The following is a 25,055-nucleotide window of genomic DNA, read 5'->3' on the forward strand; positions in this document are numbered from 1 at the left end:
ATTAATTGTATATTTTTTCACTATGTGGGTTTTATTTGTTCCCAGCACTGAACCAGGTGCATTCACTGATTAGTTACTCCTCGCCCTGGCTGTCATTGTACTAATCGGTGTACTAATGACTTTGGCTGGAATGAAAACCTGCAGAGTCATAGGCTTCCTTGGCATATGGCTGCCCATCCTAATTCCAGACAGTAATGAATAGCCAGTTTAATGGACCGACTGAGCTAACCACCAGAAAAACAATGCACATCCGATTGTTTATAGCATCTAATTTGTGTCCAAGACTCAGGCCGGGCTGTTCACTAGCATCTGCACCTCCGGTCTATCTACACAGTCCGAGGGGGACTACCCTCCCCCTGCTGCGTCCACTCCTTCAGCAGTGTTCCTGGAAGGCCGAAAAAAGGAGTAATCAATGAGTCATGTGTCCTGATTACAACCAACTCCCTATGGGGCATCTTCAAAGGGCTCCAGAGGGGATGGAGAGAGGGGAGCATTGCCCTCCATGGGGTAATTATAAGTTGGGGCTCCATGTTTTCTACTCCTTTTTCTGTGGAGAGTCAGGCTTAAAGACAGACCAGTTAACAATTGAGGCAGTCCTGTTAGCGTAGTGGGAGGGTGTACCAACCACTGATCAGCTGTGGTGAAGGCCATCCAATATTATATAAATCCACCCTCATGCTCACGCAAAAAGCGCACTGAAGGTGAGATTACTGTAACAGATGAGGAGAACATTGACAAAGACAAAAGATAGTCGAGAGAAAGACGTGGAGACCTTTCCGGTTTGGTGCAGCTGAGTACATGCCTGTCTGTCCCAGGAAAACAAGCCAAATGTTTATGAGTTAAAAGGGCCATAAACCTAGACAAACACAATTAAGCCCTGTCTGGATGCCTCAGGCCTCCTGTTTTTCTCCACTACGGCTTGTCCAATAATATTCACAAGGTTTTAGCTTTAGCAGCTAAAATTCAAGTCCCAAATTCACATGGCTGTTTATTTTGTCTTCTTGTTACAGTAAAAACATTGTCACAGGTCTGAACAGAGCCAGCAGTACCAGTTTTCCAAAATAACTTTATAATGTTATGTATGTTAATAGGACTATTTTCATATGAAGACTGTCTGTTCAGGCTGAACTGCAACCGAAAAGGCCATAGAGTTGTAATTACTATTATTACAGTTTGATTAACAGCTGCATAACTGCATCCAGTGTTATGCATCTGTTGCCAATTAAGATGGGATCTTTTATCATTATGACAGCGAACAATGGTTAATTAGAGCTTAAAATGATGACTACATGGAACGTTTACCAGGAGTGGCAGTATGGAGACAGTTTGGCTGGTGGTGTCTTTGGGTTAAGACTCCAGTAAACTCTGTCTGCACGGTAGCAAACAGAGGGGTGATCAGAGGTAAAACAGTCATTAGCTTTTCTATGATGAGGGAGAATAATACAGCAATAGTGTGGGTCTGTGAGTGTATGTGTGTGGTTGTTTAGATGTAACCTGTGTTATGTGTCAATCAGGGGTTTCCCATGCAGGTCCTGTAGGTCTACTTATGAAAATCCCACTTGCAGGTGCTGTACTGCATACAAACAAAATCTACAGGAGATGAGGCATTCATTATGCTTGTACTGCTTGCATTGTTATGTTGCTGTTGTGCACTAATGCATAAATGTTGGCTCATGTGTCAAATGCAATCCACACAAAATAATATTGCTTAATATTTGCAACAGCATAATCAGGTAACCAGCAGTCCACACCGGATGAGGTGCTTTATTTTGGTGGTCGATCACAATTTTATCTTTGAGCATTCCATTTACATGAGGCATGACTACATTTTTTAAATATAACGTGCCATTTTGAATTATGATCCTCTACTGCCCTCTTGTGGACAAAACGTAATTAGCCGACACAGCAGACTGCAGTGGCTTTTGCCTTCCTCTTGTGATTAAGTATCAAATCTTTTGTAGATATAAGATGGTCAGCATTTTAGGATATTTTAGATTTATGTAATACAACAGGTGATAAAATAACTGATTAACTAGACATATTTTGAAATACAAAATTAAATGAGTTGTTGTTTGTGATTGCATGCAATTTAAATTATGCAAAACTGATGTGGGCTCTATGGGCGGGGGAAGTAACAAAATATATTCTATATATAATTAATATACAGTACCAGTCAAACGTTTGGACACACCTTCTCATTCAACAACTTTGAAGAATCTAAAATCTAAAACATATTCTGGTTTGTTGAGCATTTGTTTGTTTACCACATAATTCCATATGTGTTCCTTCATAGTTTGGATGTCTTCAATATTAATCCACAATGTAGAAAAAAATTAAAAATAAAAATAAAGAAAAGCCTTTGAATGAGAAGGTGTGTCCAAACTTTTGACTGGTACTGTAAGTATATTATATGTTAAATACCTATGCCAAGTTCTCTGAGGTAAAAGATAAAACGTAAAGGGTGGTCATTAAGTTACTCTAAAAAAAAAGGACGGTCCTAGGTAAATTCATAATAGGCTAAGCAATGAGCTTAACTTAATTGTATCCATCAGAAGCACAGGCAGAAGCGACAAATGCTGCCTTACAGTCGAGTAATAATATAGTACAAGAACACCAGCGTCATTACTTGTTTAAACTTGTTGCATGCTGTGAGCCCCTTTATATCCAACACTGGAAAGTCACTCAGCATGTTGTTATACCAGACCTTTTCATTATCACTCAATGGAAACCCGCTCTCTCCCAGTGGAGTGTAACAGTTGTCTTTACGAGGTGTCTGACGGGCCGTGAAGGCAGCATCACACCCTAATTTTTCCTAACATCCGGGACCTTTGGATCTAACCAGCGGGCAGTGGAAAGCGCTGGAAAGGCGGACTGATGACAGCTGTCAGTGTGGACAAAAACACTACCAATCTATGAAGAGACGCCGAATGGCTGTCCACTAAACCCCCTGGAGAAAGGGACAACGCCTTCGCAGTGTCGCGGGTTATTTGAAGGAGTCGCGGAGGTAACGTTATATACATATATTTGGGAGGGAAATCTGACGGGAGGATCAGTGCCCGTGTGCCCTGTCTGCCTCTCAGGAGAGTCGAGGTTAGCCCGACTGGCTATCCAAGCTAACTACCCAGCTAAACGGGTCAGCTAGCCTCAGCGTCGGCTCCCGGAGAAAGGCGTCGGTGCTGGGGGTCGTTGCGGGGGAAAGTACCCGTGTGGCTGGTTCTCGTCTTGTAAAGCGCTTGCTTCAGTGGGAGGAAGGACCGAGAAGGGAAACGCGAGCTAACTCTTTAAAGAGAATTTCGAGAGGACAAAATGCTAGTTAACGCTAGCTCTGCTACTTAGCCTACTGGAGCTGGCTAACCCGAGTCAACGTTGCTGTGAGTATCACGAGCTAGCTAACGCTCACGGGGCAGTGCGCGGACGAAGCGTTGTCTGTACCCTCGTTAAGGCTAGTCTCCCTTTCCTAATGGCCATGGTAGTGTAGGGACTGTAAGGTTAGACGTGTCGGTGTTTGGGAAGCTGTCCGAGTAGCTCAACGTAAATGTCTAGTAAGGGAGCTGAGGGTGGTTGATTATTATTATTATTACTATTATTATTATATGATATTAACAGTAACTCATCACCCTGTTGTATACTGAACATGAACTATCTTTGATTTGTTAGCCAGGAGGTGGTCAGACTGGTGATTGTGAATGATGTCAGATAATCAAAAGTCTTCAATGAGTGCTCATGCCTCGCTTGGGTCTTCTGACTCAGCTGGGTCCCAAACTAGGCGTGTTCCCCTCTGTCTTCACCAGCCAGCTACAGTGCTCTATTGTCTCTGTGATCTTAATAATATTGTCAAGATGTCCTTCAAATACACCATCAAGTCGATGATGAAAAATACTATAATACCAGCAGAATCATGGTTTCAGATCATTTTCAAAACGAATAGCTTTATATACTCATTCCCTCTTTAAACACCATTAGCTGGTGTTTATTTGAATGTTGTGTTCAAATGCTGAACTATAAGGCTGCAGTGGTCCTGCAAGTCATGTTAAGGCTGGTTCAGGTAAGCCGCAGCAGTTTTTTTTTTTTTTTTTTTTTTTTTTTTTTTTTTTTGCAGGAATGGAAGTAGGAGATGTGTTAGTGAGATTAGAGTGCATACAATCACACTCAATGAAATGTAGTTGGAACTGAAGAATGCACATCACCTCTTGGCTTTGTTTACAGACCATTAAAATATGTGTCTTTTGTCTGCTTTTTTTCCTGTAGCTATTGACGTACAGTTCTGTGTATTTTCTGGCCTTACACATCATTGGTGGAGCTACAGTTGCAGAGGCAACATGGGGACACAAGGCTCTGGTAGAAAGCGTGCCCCCCTGAAAGACCGTTTCTCAGCAGAGGATGAGGCCTTGAGTAGCATTGCTCGGGAGGTAAGTTCAAAATGGATCTAGGCTATATTCACACTACATTGCTTTATGCATGCATTGTTTAATCAATGCTAATATGATTTTTTTTCCAACTCAAATTGTCTTCTTTATCCTTATCCAGATGATGGGCTTTTTATGCATAGATGGAAGATTGGTTTGTCAGTCTCAGAGGTTGTTAATTTGTGCAGCAGCACCATCACAGCACATTTCCATTTAATATAAAGGGATCATGATTATACAGAGGTAACCAAGATCAGCATTAATGATTAAAAGTGGCTGACACTGCACTGTGGCTGAAAGAGAGCCCTTTTAAGCTATAACCTAAATGGAATGTATTGTAAAAGCTTGGACAACATTAATGTTTATATTGGCTATTTTCAGTTGTATCTATAGTCCATGTTGTATCATTATCATTAACAACACAAAACATGCTCTGATCGTCTTCTAAATGGTATGCGTTTCTATTTTGTGATACCTTTCTCAAAACAAAGTATCATTTATGAAATTGACAAAGAAGAACTCAAATTAATAGATTGGAAAAAAACGAAATGTGGTCAATTTGGGATTCGGCAATTTCTGCCAGGCAGGTTGCAGGTTGTTGTTTTGTTTTTTTTGGCAATACTTGCAGAAAACATTATTTTATATTATGTCTAGGAAAAAAAAAAATCTGAAGATTGTATCTTGCAAACATTGTGATTATTTCTTGTGTGCTTTAAAAAAAAAAAACTACTCATTACAACAGTGATATATTGAGACTACTAACAATCAACAAGGAGCATATATACGCTAAATAGAATTTGCAGATGGAGTGAACATAAGCAGTTCTGATAATCAAGTGTAATTTGAATATTTTAGTTAATAGGATTTGTCTTAAGGACGGCTTTCAAAACAGCTCTGGATAGATTCTTACACATTTGGAGCAATTTCAGATTCAAATGCAACCTTGTAAATAATGTGTCATGTTTTAAGGCTGGTTTACTAAATTCGCCCAGGTGTTTGATTTGAAATGTGGTGGGCAGAGTTGTGTCAGCAAATGGGACTCTGACGCATAAACTTATATGTGGATATTCAGGTTCTGCTGGTTAATGTGTTTCAGCTCAAGTGAGTGGAGACAGCTGGTTTGGACCAAAGAGAGATTGACTTGACTTGTAGTGTTTTCATTTGGGGGGGAAAACACGGGTAGAGGAGGGAAGCTGCCTAGCCTGTAACGACATGCCCTGGGATTATTCCATTTTGTTCCACAGCAGGGCTGCCATTCCTTTGCCTTTTTTTTCAGTGAGGTAGCTACAACATGAAATGCAAAGATCAGTTTTCATAGTTAAAATGTCTTTTATATTTGGCAGACGTAGGGAAAAAAAGCCACATTATCTGCAGATTGTTTTTGAAGCTTTAGGGTCAAGTCAAATTATTTCTTGTGTTTACAGGTAGAAATGTAACACTGGATAAATTGTCTCTTCTTAAATATTTTCCTTGGCCCATTTTAAGAATATTTTATCTGTGAAGTGCCTCATTCTTGGGCACTAAGCACAAGGCTCCATTTGCTCTCTTTATAGTCATGCAGGCCGGTCATAGAAACATGAGTCATCCAACCCTCCCAGTCAGGTTCTGAATTTGAATCTCTTTGTGGAGCAAAGCAGAGATTAGATCTAATGTGCAGGCAGCTCAAGGGGTCAGTGTCTAAATCACCACCCTCCCAAACAAATCTTCAAAACCCTGCAGCTTCTGCCTTGCAATGTCTGTGCCTGGTTAGGAAGAGTTACAGCCAGCCTGTGCTTGGCACGGATCACCGCTGAGAATGACTGTGAATTTGAGCCTACACCGTCACCAGCTCAGTTCTGAGGCCTCTTACATTTCTGGGCAGTCAGTCCTTTTAAATACCAGCAGCTTGCTTAAAAATCTTGACGGTGGCCATTTGTTAGAATTAGATGATCATCTTATACAAGTTGTCCATTAGATTAGGATCTAAGGGAGCTAATGGTACTTGAACAAGGCAATCATTGACTTGTATCAGTGTACAGAGGGTGTGTGTTTTGTGGAAGCTATAGTTCATAGTTCATATGATTTGATTTGTGATATCAACAAGTCATTATTGCAACGGAGAGTCTTGGACTTTCTGTCTCTATAGACAGTCAGCAGTGTGCTCAGGCTGCAGAGAACAAAGCACATCTTATGGTGTTTGTCAACAACTGATGGACAAGGACTGTCCGTAAGATCCGACTACATCTGCTGTTAATGCAAGCTTTTATACAGTAGTTGAATTTTATTGTACATTTAAAATGTCCTGATTTTCTGTATTGGAAGCAAGCAATGAATGTTTTCCAGGACGAGTCTGATACCATTTTATTGTTGCTAAAGAGACCAAAGGTAAGTCATTTGCATAAGAGAGAGCAGTTTAGTGCACCTGGAGTGGCTGTACTGGCCTTCTAAAGCTGAATATCTATGTATTTAAAGTAAATCAACCAGCATTTAGGAGCAGTTTTAAACTTAGCTTTTAAATACCTAGTATTTAGTAGTATGTCTTGTTTTTTTGATTGTTATGACGGGAATTGTTATGACGGTTGTATTGTTGTTAGCAATAAGCAGTGTATTTGTTGTTAAAACTGCCAGGCCTTATTTCTAGTTACGATTCTGTATTATATTTAATTGGGGAAGTATTCAGTTTACATATCAGCACCTTACTTTTAATATACTTATTGTAAGCTTATTTCCTACCATTTTTTTTTTTTCATTTGCGTGTTGAGATCACACATTTAGCAATATTGACCACAGTATGAAAATGGAGATGCCATACCCCACTTAGTAGTTTTTATTTTAGTTTATTTCATACTTTGTTGGCCACTGCACATAGTGTTCCAGTTTTAATATTTGAATATTGTGTTGATTATTCTCAGTATTGATTAATCTGTTGATTTCTTAGAGCCCAGAAGTCTTCGGGATTTTTTTTTACTGAACCAACAGTCCAAAACTCAAAAATAGTAATTTGTAATATAATTTGCACTGGTTTAAAAACAGAAAAGCAGTTAGTCCCTCCATTTCATTGGCGATACCCTAACTGGGGTATTAGCTCAGTAGACACAATTAATGGTTGGGAGAGCTCCAGATGAGCTCATGGTGGATTGCTGGACTAACCAGATTGCTGGAGGTGTGTTTGATGGTGAACTTCTGCTGCTCAGGTTACCCTTCCAGCCTCATGATATGGCCGTCAGAGAGCTGGGGCCGGATAGGCCAGGCTATAGATAGGACAGAGACAGAGAGCTCAGCTGTGCTGCTGTGCATAGCAGGTCATACTGCCAGACAGCTCAACAGGTGCAGAGCAAAGGGCCAGCCATGTCTCCTGCTTTCTCATTTGCTCTCTCTACATACCCTCACAAATCTACTTCCTTTTTCACCTTGTACCAAGTTTAAATGTTTGGCAAATTCCACAGAGCGGCCGTAGCAAGTGTCCCACATTGCATGAATTTTACAAAATGTAATTTAACCTTAGATGATCTTGGGTTTTGGTTTGGTTTCATGCAGTTTTATAAAAGAAAATCTTACACAGTACGTAATCACACAGAAAAAGAAACACAACTCATTTGATTAAATTCCTTTGTTCACATTTATTAGCAATGCTGGAATTTAAGATATGTCTATTAGCTACTAAATGGCTAATACTGAACCTCACTCATTAACCCCAATTTGTTCAGACTAGAATTCTTGATCATGGTTTTTACTCATTGCCTGTCTTGGAAAGTTAAATTCAAGTAGCTTATCACTGTAAAACAAGATAGTTATTATACTTAACTAAAACTATGATCTGATACAGGTCACTTCCCCCTTCTATTGAAACCTACATAATCATCAGCCGCAAGTGTCTTTGCTTTAAAAATGTTTTAACAATTTCCTTTTACACAACACTTGGTGTAAAGGCAAAAAGAACCTGAATTCGGGTGGCTGTTCAGCATTATAATAAAACAGTGTTTGTTCACCCCGGGCTAGTATTGAAACAGGAATAGCCTATACCCACAGGCCTTCTATTCTGGCAGTGCAGATAAGAAATAGCTGGAATGCTGAAAGTGTTTGTCTGCTGTGAGATACTGTACACACCCCATGCTGTATCTATGGACTGTCTTTTAGTAACAGATAAAGGGCTAGGCTCCATAAGCAAGTGTGCCATTCTTTGTTTGTGGGATGTTCAGTTTCCGGGCATGTGCGGAATGTAATTGGTATTATGGACGTAATGGAAGGATAGTCTACATAGTCACCTGTGTGACTCCTCAGGGCTCTGGAGGGGGTTGCCTAAATTAGCTCCTTCTGCTGAGCTCCTGTTCATACTCTGACTTGGTTGGGGAAAATTGTGTGATGAATCTTCTCCCATTCCCCCCCAGAGGAGTGTTTGTTTGGCTCAGTTTGGCTTTCAGTCAGAGTTGGACTTGTTTTTGCTTCAGGTTCAGCTAGTTCTGAATTTGCCTACATGTTTATCGACTGCGCAATATTGTGACTCACTTTGTTTTCTCATAATCCTGTAGTTCTCTGTCAGTTTGTTTGTGCACTATTGGCATCTCCCCCATGAGGTCTTTAAATCAGCCCTCCTGAAACTGATGGTTAGCACATGTTGGTGATGAGGCGTCCCAAGCACTCACTCTAGACAGGACTACAAGACTGTGACTCACGGACAAAACTGGTCAGCTAAGGGCACACTGTACAGTATGAACTCTATTGAGAATTTATGCTGGACAGTGTCCATATTATATCCTGACCAATAGTGGATTAAGTAGGTTGATATCAATATTTGATAGAGTAAAAATATAATAATAATAATAATAATAATAATATATCAGCCAATATTAATATGTATTTTTACATAAAGGATAAACTATCATTTTTCACAAGGAACCCCATAAATATGTTTATAAAAGACCAAGATATGTACTGAGTGAGACGTTTTACAGTGGAAAAAATATAGTGCTCCCTGGTGGGTGAACTGTGACTGTTTCTAATTACCTAAATATATCTTTGGCATTTCTGTACTGCAGTTTCTTGTTACATATTGCCCAAAATATATACAGATACCTGTCCAATTGTGGTAATTAGTCAACACGGCCGTGTTTTTTTTTTATTCTGTTTTTAGAAAAGCATTATGTATTGTAAGTAAATACATTTTATCAGCAGAAAAGGTAATACACCCATGACACATTATCCTAATGCTGACCATAACTGTCCCCCTAAACTAGATTGTATATATGAGAAAACAAAGCAGTTCTGCTTCTTTTTTCATTTTTCAGATTTGTTTTACCATAAAGTCAACCTTATCAGCAGAAGTTTGGTTAATTGGTTTCCAGCTGGTGAAAGAAGCTGGGCTCTTAGAGGGCTTGTCAAACAAACTTAACAAGCTGCGAAAAAATTTAATCAATCGTGTGTATATTTTCCACCGTCTCTTTTCTCTTACAGGAAACTTGTGAAAATTCTACTGTGTGATTGTTTTTTCTGATGAAGCTATTCCCTTCTTTGTGTTTTTTTTTCCCCTTGCACTCATTGGGTGTGTCCTCCAGAGAAAGGCACCTTTACGAGTTTTCCAGTAATGGCTAACAAGTGTGTTCATGTTGTGTCTCACAGGCGGAGGCGAGGCTTGCAGCGAAGAGGGCGGCTCGGGCAGAGGCCAGGGATATACGAATGAGGGAACTTGAGCGGCAGCAGAAAGAGGTATAAAACAAAAAGTGGATCTGATTGGAAAGTGATGCACTGTCAACCCATCAAGCAAGCTTTTGTAACGCACCATATCTGCTGCTCCCAGCACAGATCAGCTGTAGATTAAATGTTTATTTTTTTACTTGTTGTTTACCACAGTAATGGACTCCTTGTTGGCAAGCTACTCATCTTCCTCCATAGTTTCAGGTGCAGAGGAGCTGCTTGGCCTTATGCCTTGAAAGACATTTTTCGATAAATCTGACTGTTCATACACATAAACACGTACCCACAGAAAGAAAAATGAAAGTGCTGCATGTCCACAGATGAAACCAAAAGTTCTATTCCTGAAGTGAATGTCACACAGTTTTTACTTTTCAGCAGTTTTGAGTGAAGTATGATTGTATGTCTTTGGTTTTTCCTGGCACTTCTTCCCCTCTCCAGCGTTCTTACCACTCATCTAGCAGTAGCAGTAACAGAAAATGGGGTCAGATCCACCAGTGGATGGTAGGAAAGCACAAGAGGGTTGCAGCCTCTTACTCCACTAACACAGCCTGTTGTGTGGGATTGAGCGCCAGTCAAGCCTGACCATTTAGCTACACTTGACTCCCAGACTACAGTGTACCTCACTGTAGAAATATGCCTCAGCAGTGAATTTGCTTTGGAGACACCGTAATCTGTGGCTGTGTGTTTTCCTAGAGCAAGCCTTTGACTTTATTTAGGGTGGGTGAGTCTGCATGCAAGTAGGTGGTTTGGATGTTAAATTTTACTCCGCCAACTTCCAGCTGCTACAGAAAAGATGGAGGCTGTTGAATGTTGATGAACAACTTTTGCATGGTGTGTGTGTGTGTGTGTGTGTGTGTGTGTGTGTGTGTGTGTGTGTGTGTGTGTGTGTGTGTGTGTGTGTGTGTGTGTGTGTGTGTGTGTGTGTGTGTGTGTGTGTGTGTGTGTGTTTGATGTGTGTGTGTGTGTGTGTTTTGATGCAAGAAAGAGAAGCAGAGATTTTCATTGGGTGCAGTTATGTTGCCTTTAACAAAAAAAAAAAGAGACGGAAATGTGCATTAACTGTTTTTGTATATCACTAATCTTGCTGCTGTCATGCTTAAAGAGGATAACATTTGCAAATGTTTATGACATCTATTTGGTTATAAACATGATCACCAAAGTGGTTGTGCATGTTTGGTCTTTGCATAGCAACTGTTGAGCGTTGCAGTGACCTTGCTCACCCCTGTTACTGAGCCTCTCTACTTTCACTCTGTAATCTTTCCCAACTTTCCTTCCTTACTCCAGGCTGACTCAGAAAAAGCCAGAGGCTCTAGTAGTAGTATATCAAGCAGCCGTCATCGCCGGGTCTGTATCTCCCCCATATACTTCCTCTTTGTCTGCCTGTATTTCCTTTCTTCTGTATCCTTTAATCCTGCAGTTAAACTCTCATCACCCATGTTCCTCTCTGTCTGCTTTTCTGCTGTGACTCCATTTTTCCACATCAACAGGGGCTGGATGATGATGTCACGTCAGTTCGCAGCTACAGGGTGCGTAATACATAATAAATCCCTGGCAGTTCTTATTAAGACTGAGCTCTCACAGGGTCACACAGATGTGTGAAAAGCTATTGTTCTTGTTAGGGGAGTACTTGTTTAATTAATGCATTTGAGTGACATACTTTTAATTGGTAATGTTTATTTCCGTCATAAAATGGTTGGCAAAGTGTGGATTTCTCTTAATTTTAGCTTTTGTTTGTTTTTAATTTGAAGTCAACCGCATCATCAGCAACACGTGACTTGGGGTCTAAGAGTCGATCCAGTTCCCGTAGAAAAGATGTGTTGGTGCGTTGTGAGTGCATAATGTGTACATGTGTGGTGTTTGGCAACTGATTGAATATCTGGATTCTCAGCATGTAACTGAAGTTCATGTCTGGCTAACTTTATTGTGCAAAGCAGAATTAACTTAGACTCCAAAGGATGTGCTTGGAAGCAACCAGCTGTTTTCAGATTTCAAATTTCCTTGGTGTTACCCTTTTCATATCGGAGATTCACATATAACAGATTAGGTTATACTTGGATAGAGACATGTCACTGAGGTGACTGTTGGAGACAACTGTTGCACTTTATTTTCCACAATGCATTTCTCCCTTTATCATATTTGAATGCTTTGCTGTGTGATTCTGATGGGCTGACGCTAAAATATATATCGAATAATCAGTTTTTTAAATTTCAGCCTTTAAAGATCTGGACATTTTTAGTTTAAGACTTTTAGTGCAGTTATCACCTAGAACCATCAAACGCAGAAACTCAAAGCTGTTTTCAACAGGATTACTACATCCGCATTTGCATCTGTTGATACAAAAAACTTAAGGCTGACTGCGTTTTTTCAACATCATATTAACAACATCACACAACCATCATAATTAGTGCCACTGACAGATGTTTTTGTTCCTTCACTGTGGCCTTGACAGGTCATAAAAAAATGCATCCTTTGCTTGATCTGCAGACGTGTTGGATTCTTTTTGCCTGTTGAACAACTAACCTAGTGAGACACGTGGGGTGTGTGATGCTGGTGGGCACCTAACCGCAACCTAAGAGATCCTCAGATGTTTGATCATCATAATTCTTGTGACTCCTGTTCTCTCTTCAGTCTGATGGCCTCTCCTCTAGCTCCACCCTCAAGAGTTCCCGCTCCACTGTATGTACCTATGTGATGATCAGCTGCTTATCACTGAGTCAACGCTTTTCCTGTAGTTTTTCCTGTCTAATTTTTGCAATTTTTTTGTTGCATTTTTTTTTTTTTTTTTTTGTTCTGGTTTGAACAGAGTTCTGTGTACAATGACCTGCATGGCCATAAAAGGGCCTCATCCAGCTCCTCGAGGAAAGACCTGCTGGTCAGTCTACTCCTTTAGTGTTTGTGTCTTCTGCAGCCTTAAGCATGAAGGCAGTGTAGACTAATGATGGTGGCGTGTGGTGGTGAATTACTGCTGATCGACTTTAACCCTGATAAGATTGACTATTCATTGCCTTGTGAAGCGTCAAGCTGATGTTGGCAAAGTCATGTTAAATGTGTCTGAAAAAGATAGTAGTCTGACACTTGAGGTCACCTTATGTTACTACCCTTCCAGACTGGACTTTACCATGATCAAAGGAACTACACCAGCCTAATGAAGACCAAACCAACACCTCCTCCCTCCACTTCCACCTATCAGCCTCGGGTTGGTCCCTCTGACAGTGCTGTCAACTTTAAACCCCTTTATACACAGGCTGATGTGGACACTTGGTAAAACCAGAGCCAGTTGAAGCAGTACATTACTATCCCCATGGTCTAGTTTATTGGACATTTATATGCCTAACAAACTTATTATATAACTGCAATAAGGGACATTGTTTGTGGCATAAAAGTATAAAAGCAAAAGGATTGTGATCATTTGAATATACGTAAATTACTTTCTGACTGACAAAGGTGGTGCACTACAAGTATTAAAACATTCAACAGGGACAGTGTCACTTGACCTCCCTGCTCCTCAACACTTTTGCCCTAAATCCTGTTTCCCCTTTCTGCAGCTCTTTAGTCTCTCTCACTCCACCTCACATTCCAAATGCAGCTTTTCCTCTGTCCTCTAAACTGACATTTCCCGGCTCCCCTCTTCTCTGACAGGCCACCACTTCCTCGTCCTCCACCGTTGGCACAGGGCTGCCTCGCAGCTACAGCATGGTCAGTTTCTATTTCTCTGCATGCCTAGTGTTGCCTTCAGAAGTAAACATTCCCCCTCTCGTGGCCACATACATCTGATAGGATGCCCAGCTTGGCTGGGACCGCTTATATTTAGCTCCTGGACTCTCTGAGCACTTGGCGGTGGCCAGAGATTGGTTCTTCAGTTAGATAAGGCAGAAGTTTGCGTGAGGCTAGGGCTTTTGATTAGAGCTCTGAAACAAATGGCATTGCTCAGAGAAAGTTTGTCTTATTTACCTACTTAGCTAGTTCATCAAAAATTCATGCTCCCCCTTGTGTTTTGCTGAGCCCTGCATTGTCTCCCACGTGTGCCCCTTAGGCCTCTATTGGTGACGAGGCCGGTCTTTACGGCTCGGGGAACAGTTCGAGAGCTGTAAGTCTTCTGAATGTTTGTCAAACAGCGTTACAGCAATGTAACCCCCACAGCAGCTAACTGTTGTGCATGTGGCCTGATGTCTGTCTTCATTTCGATCCCGTATGATGTCCTCCTCCTCCCATCCACAGCCCTCTGAATTGAGCTGGTACTCCTCTGGAGCCAGCTCCACCCGCAGCAGCCCTGTGGTGAGCACCTTAAAACCACCACACCCCGCATGATGTCAGATAACACCACACACAGATGCCTGCTATAAACAAGCTTCCCCTCGTCCCTTCTCAGCACAACGTCCTCCCTCCTCCTAGGGACAGTGTTGATCACCCAAACCAAGCAGGCCACAGCCTGTGTTAGGGATTGATTAAGTGTGTGATTTAAGGATTTCTGTTGCAGTGCTGTACAGGCTAAGATGTTCTAACTTAGCTCCAGTTGGTGTTTTGACAAAATGTTGCTTATTGCATGACCTGGCATTACGTATAGTGTTAGAGTCTTTAAAGTATTCCAATGATCTGTTTGATACTCCAACTGCTTCTGGATGTCTATGGATTGCTGTTTGAACAAGAAGTGTGTGTGTGTGTGTGTGTGTGTCGGAGAAAGCCTTGGGCATGTATCTATCCTACATTACTTTGGCTCCTCATCTTGTGCGTGTGTGTTTTTATGTGTGTGCGTATTCCTCTCAGTCTTCCTCAGATGATGACACTGTCAGCAGCGTGTCCCAGGAGCGCTTCAGCAGAGGCCGCAGGGACAGTGTGGTGAGCTGTAGGGACTGGGCTCTACAAAATCGAGACTGATGTTTCATTCTATCACAGTAGTAATCAAAGATCAAACTGTTTTTTTATTCTATTGTACTACACAAGAGCAATGCAATTTAAGCGCCTTGACCTTGAACAGTGCTCTCTTCTGGCTGTATATGTCATTTATATGGCTTTCCTTCTGTTCCTTTCCTCACTGATCGTCTTTACTCGTTGGCCCTCTGTTATTCTTTATTTCTCTGCCTATACCTCTATATTCTTCCCCTGTGTGTTGTAAGCAGTCGTCTGACTTCTCGGACATTAGTGAGTCGGCTGCTGATTATTTCAGCCGCACCAACCGGAGAGGCAGTATTGTGTCTGACCTTGATGATTTGAGCATTCCGGATTTGGACGCTGTAAGTGTCTAAGTTGTGTGCTGGGAAGTGCAGTGCATCCCCAATGATGCATGGTTCAAAAATAACATTTGGTTTTAAAAACTCATCCCACAGTGTGTTGTTATTGACTATAAATAAGTTAAGTGGTTTAAGTTCAGCTGAAGCGGATGTGACTGCAGTGTGCAGCAGCATGGAGGAAAAATCTACTTTAACAGAGTGGTGTGATTCACTCAGTGTTTCATTTGCGTGTTTTGTTGTCAACCCTTAATGATCTGTGAACATGCAGCACTTATCCGAGACTCATATTAACTCTTTGACTAACTCCCTGATTTACAGATGAGGAAACGACTCCAAGCATGACATCACAGGATGGGTGTTCTCAAACTACTGATGATCTGTTTTTATAATATTTCTCCTCTTCTTTCAGCTGGATGAAAAATGTGACAAGCAGTATACAGATTTTAGTCGGGTGAGTGCATCATTATTTAGATTTTTACTTTATGCATTCAAATTCTTCCCTGCTCACAACATAGGCAATGCATTAGTCAGTAGGTTTAATCTCCCACTGAACAATAAATTGATTTCTATGCCATATTAGGCATCAACCATATAAACACAATACACCAACATTCTCTGGCTCATATACTCAGCCTGTGGAGATTGTTAGCAAGTTTGTCAAGTTTATAAAATACACTTCAGCATTCAACAGTGACTATATTTGTTTTGATTTGGGAAGCATCACTTAAGGGCCCTTCAATATCAGGTGACTGAGTTGTGCTGCGCTATTTTTTCTGACTGGAGTTGGTACTTTGTGTTTTCAGCCGTCTTCCCGATGTGCCACGCCAGGCCTCTCGGCAGCCACGTTAGCATCACTTGGTGGCACCTCGTCACGGCGGGGCAGCGCAGACACGGGTAGCGCCTATGACCCCGACACCAGTCTGAGTGAACTTAGGGTAAGGTGTACAATACACACAGTGTCACACTTCCATACATGCGACTGAATATACTGAGGAAAAAATGCTAGGATATTAATTCAATTGAACTCTGTTGTGCCCTCCCTCTGTCTGCTTTAACCGTTTTTCTTTATGGACGTGACATGTGTCCTGTGAAGCTGTTCCTTTTTAAACGTGGGTGCCCTGGTCAGGTGTATGCCAGCTAGATTGTTTTTGAGATGGCAGCATGGGTGCTTTGTTATCTCTCCTTGAAACTCCCCACCCTCTCTGATGCCCCAACCATTCCTTTCATCTGCTCTACAGGATATCTATGAACTAAAGGACCAGATTCAGGATGTAGAAGGGCGGTACATGCAAGGGCTTAAAGAGCTGAAGGTAGAGGGGCTTGAGCTCACAGCATGCCTTCTCTTGTGCTCTGGGAGCAGTATGGTGTCACTAACCCCCCCTGCCTCCCTACTCGTATCCCTCTGTAGCCCCTCCTTGGCTCCTAACTCCACAGTCGTGTCTTTGCGTGCTCCCCGTGTGAATTGATCGTTCTTTTGCATGATCTTCCCTCACTTTCTGTTTTGATCCAACTCACTGGTCGTGCCCTGAGATGAAGACATTCCCACAATTCAGCTGCGTTCAAAGTCTTAAGAAGAAGGGTTAAAATGCTCCACCTGCTGACAGATAGCAGTCCTGAGGCTCTTCTTGCACCCAGGCTTTCATTGCCACAGTGTTGGATGGCCCTCTGGCTGACTTCTGCAGTCACTTTCAGTTTCTCTTTCTCTTAGAAAAAACACTATGTTTTATTTATTACGAGTAGTTTACTAACAAACCTGACTCCCTAATTCTTGGTATAGTGTCAAACTGCTGATGCACTTTTCACAATCTTGTTTCCTGGTTGTTCACTTGTAGTTCTCTCTTTCAGATCCCCTTTTCACACAATTGTCTTGTTTCACAGTGAATTTTTATTATTACGTAGTCAATGGCACCACTTCCACCACACATATTAGTCACAAATGACCTGTCCACAAAAGGTGGTATACTTAATCTTACATTTATTAAAAAAAAAAAAAGAAAAAGAAAAGACATCTGTACTTTGTAGTATGTTTGGCAAATGTGTGTTACAAGGAATTGATTTTATATAGAGAGCCCACCTGGTGCAGGTATGTGAACTGTGCTTTAGACCAATTTACTCTGTTTATTAACATGCTCCCAACCTTATCAGGAGTCACTTGCAGAGGTGGAGGAGAAGTATAAGAAAGCCATGGTATCGAATGCACAGCTGGACAACGACAAAGGCAACCTCATCTATCAAGTGGACACACTAAAGGACGTCATAGAGGAGATGGAGGAACACATGGCTGAGATGAGGAGGGAGCTGGACGACAAGACAAAGGTACAATGGACTGTTCTTCGTATTCAACCACATGTCAGAAATCAATTTCATGCAGGTAAAAAATGCATAATATATATTTTTAGCGTTGTGGCTGAAATGTTCTGTCTACGGTTTCAGGACCTAGAAAGACAAAAGCACACATGTACAGTCCTGCAGCATAAACAAGAAGAAATGAAAGAGGGAATTCGCCAGAGAGATGAGCTTATAGAGGTAAGGCTGTCCTTGCATTAGGAAAATAAACTGTTTCTGCCAGCGTGAGCATATCAGACTGCTATTCTGTCAACACATTGGAAGGTGTTGGTGCCTCTTGGCAGGCTGCAGAGGAGGCTCTGTTCTGCAGGAAATTGATAAGGGTTGATTGGCACTTGCCTTCCTATAGGTCCTCTCTGTCCCTTCTGACATTTAGAACTGTTTCATTGTCCTATCTGACTCTGAACACTATCATTCATTTCTTTCTCAGCATAATCTCCTTAAATTCGGCTCTTCTCACCGTGTTTCACCTGTTCCTATCTCTCATTTTTGTATCTGTATGTCTTTATATGCATTTTCTCTCCTTTGGTCTTTATTCCATTCAATTATTCCTATTCTGCTCTTGTCCTGTACTGTCATCTTGTCACTGCTCCCAACGCCGCTCCAGGAGAGCCAGCGAATGCAGACTAAGTTAGATGCCCTCACCAGAGAGGTGTTTGACCTGCAGGAAACGATAAACTGGAAGGACAAAAAGATTGGGGTAGGAGGTCCCACAGGGGTGCTCTGACAGATCATGGGAGGCAAAGGATGGTTGTGCTTTTCAGCCTTTAGACATAGTGTCCATCCACCTCTTTTGCCTTTCATGCTGTCTCTGCATGTTGGAGACCCTTTGAGCATTAGCACATACCTGGACACATTCACAGTTTGGAATTTTGCATGTGGAAATAACAGGGTTTTTGGTTTGGATTCTGTAACCTAAGCTAACAATGCAAGTGCACTGGCACTGTGTTAAAGTCTGCACTGGACAGCCTGTGAAATATAAATAGTTTTATTTAGGTATGTCATGTAAACTAAAAAATAAGTAAATATTCTAGCATGACATGCATGTTCCACCTGTGGATCAGTTATTTTTTGGGGTAATGTAGTCAGTCTTTTAGTGATGAAAGCATCATACTTATTTGTAGTTTTCACAAAGTGCAAAGTCAAATAAATCTACCACCTTAAGGATCCTGTATCTTCAGTCCCTGCACTCCAACACGCCTCTTTATCTCCCCATCTGTGTGTGTAGTTTGTTTCTATGTCCTTCTTGTTGGCTTGATGTACACAGTCAGTGCATGTTTGTGCATGGGAGATGTCTTGCTGTAGTGTTACATGTCTTTCCATAGTGGATCAAACTTCTCCTCTGCCTCTTCTCCACTCTCTTGTCTTTTCTTGTCTGTGTGGTCAGGCCCTAGAGAGACAGAAAGAGTACTTTGATTGCATTAGGAATGAGAGAGACGAGCTCAGAGATGAGCTTGCTGACATCAAGGGGAAGGCCAAAGCAGGAGAGGTAGGTCTTCCTAAAGTCCCAGCTGATTAGAGGAATGAGATCCTGGCCCAAAACTACTTTTTATACTTTTCCTTTTGGTTGGAACTAAGCCAGTTAATGCTATCAGACCTGCTATTCTGTTGCACTTTTTACTTCTAACTCTTTATTTTTCTTTCCATTTTATTTTCTTGACAACTTGTTCACTACTTGCTGGTTTTCCATAACTCATTTGGTACATGTACTTGACCATGACTACAGTGTACTATATCAAATTACAGGTGGATTTGTTATTTGTAATTAGGAAACATGTAATGTCACTGTACATAAATGTCATTACATTCCCACAGTGGCAAACACACAGTAGTGAGCATCGGCTATGTGCATTCACAAGCTAAAAATGCAAAAAGAGATGATTAGCAAATAACTGTACAAGCGATTCAGAATGGTTCTCCAAAAATCAAGGCACAGCCTCAGATATGACAAGGGGGTGTTAGTTTGTGCCTTCAGGCTTTGGTTAATGCAACTTTAGGCCCCCATTGTTAAGCTACATACTTCATATAAGCATGTGTATCAGGGACCCTCATTTTTGGCTACAACAGTCCTGTGGCATCATCCTCTCCTCTGTTGCTGGTGTGTGGCTGTGTTCCACATGAATTCAACTCATTTTAAGATACATAGCTGGAAATTTAAGCTATTACTTACAATTAGCGATTGTTTTAAGCTTGTTTTAACGATACGGTATAGGCATAACACGCACCTTATGGCTGTGAAAAGCAGTCTGACTGGGAAAAGAGGGGAAAGGGTGTTTACTGCAAGCAGGACCGTTGAAGTCGTCGCTCGTCACAATTCTGCAATGGCTTCTGCAGACACCGCAAGGAATTCATCTGCTCATCCTTACTGGCAAATTTTCTAATATTTTATTTTTTCTTGAGTAAAATAATAATAATCTTTATTTATATAGCACATTTCATACAGACTAAGTAGCTCAAAGTGCTGTGATATAAATGTAAATAAATATAAAATATAACCTCAAGTCTGTTTCAATCTCTCTGCTGTACAATACCAATTATTTGATTTTCTTGCTTATGGCCCAATAATATATCAACCACCAATACTGTATTTCATGCGTCCCCACATTTTAACAATCACAGACAAATGACTGTTCAGTCGTACAGATCATTGTCATTTACCATGGCTTTCACTTTTTCAAGATTCTTGTTTTTCATCCATTCATAGCGGCCAACTGTTGTTTTTTCTTTACTCGTGCATTGTGAGGGCTGTGGTATATCAAAAAGTTAAATCAGTGCATACCCTCTGTTCTGAGAAGTTTTTAGACAAAAGAAAGTGGAGCAAGTCCTTAGTAACGTATGTTCACTCGCCACAGAAACATGGGCTGGTCATCATCCCAGACGGCACACCAAATGGAGATGTCAACCATGAGCCTCTGTCCCCAGGAATCACTGTGGTCTCCCAGGAGGCCGCCCAGGTGCTGGAGTCTGCAGGAGAGGGCCCGCTGGGTGAGTCAGGGATATAACTTCTGTCCACATGAACGTTTCACAATGCCTGTAATGAGTAAAACGACTCGATTACATTTCAGTGCATTTGGCACGCCAACTTGTTTAACAAATTCCTGTTTGTACAATCAGCGTTCTCCATGTTACAGTAAATTGCATCAGCTTAATGTATTTTCCATCTGTCTTGTAGATGTCAGGCTACGGAAGTTGGCAGAGGAGAAAGATGAACTGCTGGCTCAGATCAGGAAGCTGAAGAATCAGCTGGAGGATGAGAGACAGAAACACACAAAGATGGACAGTGCATACACAGACGGGGAGAGGATGGAAAACGGTACAGACCTGCACATTATTGAGATGCAGAGTAAGTTGGCTTCAGGATTATGTATTTGCACACAGATGGTTTGAACACTTGTATTTTCAAACTCACTGGTTTCTGTTTTTTTTCTGTAGGAGATGCCAACAGACAGATTAGTGAATACAAATTCAAGCTTTCTAAAGCAGAACAGGAAATGGGTACAATGGAACAAAATGTAAGTTAATAAGAAATGTCTTGTCAAACCAAATAATAGTAGTAGTGAAAAGTTGAGTATGTTTTGTGGCACCAAGTCACCAAATTGTACTCTTTTTGTGTCCATTTTCCAGATTAACAGACTTGAAGGGCAAGTGTCCAGGTACAAGGCATCATCAGACAACTCGGAGAAAGTAGAAGACGAACTTAAAGCGGAAAAACGGAAACTTCAAAGAGAGGTAAAGACACAGACATGCGCTTTATAACATGAAACTTGAAATGAGGAAGGCTGAAAGTAACTCTCCCCACTCACAGCAAGGCGATGGACTGCTGGTGCAGACATTCACAAATAGCTGAAACACTACTGAATTGCTGTTGGCAATTTTTTTGTAGACAATTTTAACTGTATCCCGGCCAGACCCTCCCTTTTGCATGTTACGGTATCCACCCCAGAAAAAAATAAGTTTTCACTTCCTGCTAATTAATGTCTCCACCTGTTTCTATCTTGAAACGGTAATGCCCCACCCAGGTATCGTATCTCTAGTTAAATGTGCTTTAAATTACTTCCTGCTACCTACCGGACCCGCCTCTATTACTTGCACAAGCTTCATGAGAGGCCTTCTAGTAGTGTTGCTTGTAACAAGGATAAACATGCATTCCTTTTTTGAGAATTCACAGATCTAGTCAGAGACCAAATGGGATATCCCTTAACAATTTGATATCTGTGACTATAATGAAGTGTAGTTCTGTTGTATTAGCTGGTACAGAGCCTCCTAGGCTAGAATCTGCATCAATCTAGAAAAGGGCTTGGGCTTCTACAAATGTATGTGAAAGGTCTGACCTCTTAATTGGACTATGTCAATATTCTGATCCAACAGGAAAATCCTGATATTTAAACCAATGAGTTTTGGCGAGACAGAGAGGCGACGGCTTGTTAAAAACAACGACAGCGACTCCTAATGAGGTTTATGTAGTTTCTGCAATAGCATCCGTTATATCAAAGTTATATCTTCTCCTGATTTATCTCAACAAGAATGTAATTGACAGATGGTTCAACCATCATCTGCCAAGTATTTTTTGAAAGTGCCTGCCCTTTTTCCAAAAAGTTGCCAATGACGGCTTCTCAGATGGTTCTGTGTAACAAACCATCTGGTGAGTCAGGTAACTAATCTTATCCTCTGATCCAAATAAGTATGACTGTCTGGCACTGTTCAGCCCTCCACTGCACTATTGATGACTCATTATCCGTTACTATACAGCAACTGAATCGTTAATTATGGGTGATCTTAACCTTGATTGACCCAATGACTGATAATTAAAAGATATGCGTATTTATCTAAACCTGACTCAATTAATAACCAAACCAACACGCCCATTTGTAAAATGTAGCTCCAAATCTTCTTTGATTGACATTATTTTCACCAATATGCCTCAGAGGTACTCATCAAGTGGAGTATTTCCTCCAGCTTTCAGTTATCACCGCCCTGTTACCTGTATAAGGAATGTTTCTGCATTATGCAGAACAAAGTCAGTTATCATATCAAAAAGACATTTTTTGGAACTTTGACACTCAATGGGGATTTAAATGTGTGTCAGTTGGGCCCTTGCCACATATTTTTTATCTTTCTCTTAGCTCTGAGGACTTTATTATTAATAATGTGTCCTTGATAATGGCTAAGGGTGCATTTGTATGCTGATGAAACTTCTTTATTTATCCACATCTACATTGGGAGGAGTGTTATCTATTTTCCAGACAACTTTTTTAATTGATCTAGTACGCACTGCGAGAGCTTAGTCTTAAATGGAGCAAAAACAAAATATATGCAATTCTCTAGATCTAGTTCTACGTTCCGAAATTGAAGGAGTTTCCTCCTACACGTACCCACAGAATAACTCCTATAAACGTATAGGAATTAATTGATGAAAGGCTGTCCTTCTGAATGAATGAATGTATGTTGATGAGCTTACTGAAAGGTTAAGGGTGAAACTCTGGTATATATTTTTTAGAGGTCATGTTTTTGTGTGAAAATAGCAACCTGTTCGTACAGTCTACAATATCTATTCACGCTGCCTCTACCACCTTTTAAAAACAGCTTGACACTGTTTATCCCTCAGCACAAAGATTTGTTAAATTGATATGATGTTGAGGTCTGTGAATGCTTTAAATAGTAGAACCGTATTATTGATATGTTACAATTTATTATTGATGGTTGGTGTTTTCGTGTTGTTTTGTGATTTTAAAACATTGTATATATGATATGGCTATTGCTGGTGGATTAGTTTTTATTAATATTTTATTGTTTTATAATTTACACGAATTATTACATTATTAATAAGAATTTTACGCTATTGTAAACTTTTATAAGCACACACCCTCTACTGGACTTTATGGGTAATACTCGTGACATTACACATACAGTTCAGTAGAATTGAGTCTGTGTCAATTAGAACCAGGGCACAATCCAAATTGAGACCTTGATCTCAATGGATCTTTCCAGGCTAAATAAAGGTTGAATAAAAATAAAATAAAAAAACTTCTCCCCTCTGTTCCCCCACAGCTTCGCACAGCTCTAGATAAGAACGAGGAGATGGAGATGACCAACAACCATCTAGTAAAACGCCTTGAGAAGATGAAGGCCAACAGGAATGCCCTTCTGTCACAGCAGTGAGGCAAGGCAGCGTCACCACAGAAGCCCTTAAACTCGCACCTCAGACCTCTGACTGCCATATTGCGTCGGGAGCACATTTCCAATTTTTAGCCGTAACACTTTAAGAATTGTAGCTAACCCAAAACACTTAAAAAACTGTAGCACAGGCAACAAACGGAACTGTGTCATTTTTTTAAACCGGAAGCATTGGTTTTGTCTGGTAGTGTTTTTGGAGGGATGACTCAGAAACTTAACTAATAAAACTATAAAGTTGCTGGGAGATGCATCTGAGAAATTTCTCTAGTCACTACATAATTTTCCAGAGCTTTTTACTACATCATGTTATCCATGAGATTTTATCTCTCTGGTTGGGTGCTTGGCTGTACTTTTTTTTTTTTTGTTTTTTTTGATAAGTTGCATGAATGAGTATAATGATGCTTTTAAACTATTCAACCCTCACGGCTGCTCCGGCCTTGCACCTTCCCAGCTTCCCCTCACACAGTGAAGTGCCTTTTCACACTAGGAGACTGGGGGTTCGCACCGCTCAATGAAACAATAATTGTTTTTAACAGGTACAGAAAGATGTATTTAAAAAGGTGGTTATTATTTGAAAAAAAAAATGTTAAACCAACTGTTTCTGCTGCGGTTTCATTGAATTTTTTCAAATATTTAAAAGATTTCTTGAAAATAAATGTGTAATTTACAGAACTGTAATCTGAATCTTTTTCTGATGCAGTTTTCCTTTTTACTTCAATTTTTTTTTTAAATCAGAGTCATTATTGTCAGTATTATTTATATGTATAGTGTGCGTGTGTGAATGAGTAGTAAATCTCACTCGTTTTGTTGCAGTTTTTAATCAGTCAAGCAAAAGACAAGGCCTTATGGCTATTTCACATTATGAATTCACCTTTTTTGTTTTTTAACTCTGGCTTTAGTTACAGACTATGTGAATGGAATAAAGAGACACACAATTACTATAGCATAAGTCATGGAAATAAATTAGCAGGTTTCTTTCACTCATTTAATTTTCCATGCTTTTAGGTGTTTCAAACTTTAGTGGCAGTGTTCATTTCCTTCACACTGAGCTCTGACTCCTCCGAACCTCCCATGTGTTTTAGACTGACAGGGAACACGTAGCTGTAATAAAAGTCAAGCTGGTGTGCTGGCACATTTTAGGTTTCGTAATGGGACTCATGACCCAATTCTTTTTTTCCTGGCAGCATGTCCCAATTCTTACTCTCAGAAAACCATATGTAGCCTCGACACA

The 25,055-nt window shown here is 40.7% G+C and overlaps 1 protein-coding gene across 3 annotated transcripts; it reads left to right on the top strand.

Annotated features, from left to right (window-relative positions):
- Positions 1-2,832: 2,832 nt before the first annotated feature.
- On the top strand, positions 2,833-24,768 carry lrrfip2 (leucine rich repeat (in FLII) interacting protein 2). 3 transcript variants are annotated; one of them, XM_054600171.1, is made up of 27 exons: positions 3,103-3,371; positions 4,249-4,409; positions 10,002-10,088; positions 10,515-10,577; positions 11,361-11,420; positions 11,564-11,602; positions 11,825-11,896; positions 12,705-12,752; positions 12,880-12,948; positions 13,183-13,272; positions 13,716-13,772; positions 14,110-14,163; positions 14,295-14,351; positions 14,841-14,912; positions 15,194-15,307; positions 15,714-15,755; positions 16,108-16,239; positions 16,543-16,614; positions 17,450-17,620; positions 17,738-17,830; positions 18,258-18,350; positions 19,038-19,139; positions 20,503-20,635; positions 20,823-20,993; positions 21,083-21,162; positions 21,275-21,379; positions 23,699-24,768. In XM_054600171.1, the coding sequence occupies exons 2-27, from the start codon at positions 4,320-4,322 to the stop codon at positions 23,807-23,809; spliced, it is 2,277 nt and encodes a 758-aa protein (XP_054456146.1). In that variant the 5' UTR covers positions 3,103-3,371; positions 4,249-4,319; the 3' UTR covers positions 23,810-24,768. The 3 variants fall into 3 exon arrangements, with proteins under 3 accessions (XP_054456147.1, XP_054456148.1, XP_054456146.1); XM_054600172.1 differs by lacking the exons at positions 3,103-3,371; positions 10,515-10,577; positions 11,361-11,420; ... (10 more) ...; positions 18,258-18,350; positions 19,038-19,139 and adding an exon at positions 2,833-3,004 and having other exon boundaries at positions 23,699-24,511; XM_054600173.1 differs by lacking the exons at positions 3,103-3,371; positions 10,515-10,577; positions 11,361-11,420; ... (11 more) ...; positions 18,258-18,350; positions 19,038-19,139 and adding an exon at positions 2,833-3,004 and having other exon boundaries at positions 23,699-24,511.
- The last annotated feature ends 287 nt before the right edge of the window (positions 24,769-25,055 follow it).

The sequence above is a fragment of the Anoplopoma fimbria genome, chromosome 6 (genome assembly GCF_027596085.1).
Source record: "Anoplopoma fimbria isolate UVic2021 breed Golden Eagle Sablefish chromosome 6, Afim_UVic_2022, whole genome shotgun sequence".
NCBI lineage: Eukaryota > Metazoa > Chordata > Actinopteri > Perciformes > Anoplopomatidae > Anoplopoma > Anoplopoma fimbria.

Coding starts and splice junctions, on each gene's coding strand:
- lrrfip2 (XM_054600171.1), top strand. CDS start 4,320: ATGGGGACACAAGGCTCTGGTAGAAAGCGTGCCCCCCTGAAAGACCGT. Junction 20,994..21,082: donor GCACATTATTGAGATGCAGA/GTAAGTTGGCTT, acceptor TTTTTTCTGTAG/GAGATGCCAACAGACAGATT. Junction 21,163..21,274: donor TGGGTACAATGGAACAAAAT/GTAAGTTAATAA, acceptor TCCATTTTCCAG/ATTAACAGACTTGAAGGGCA.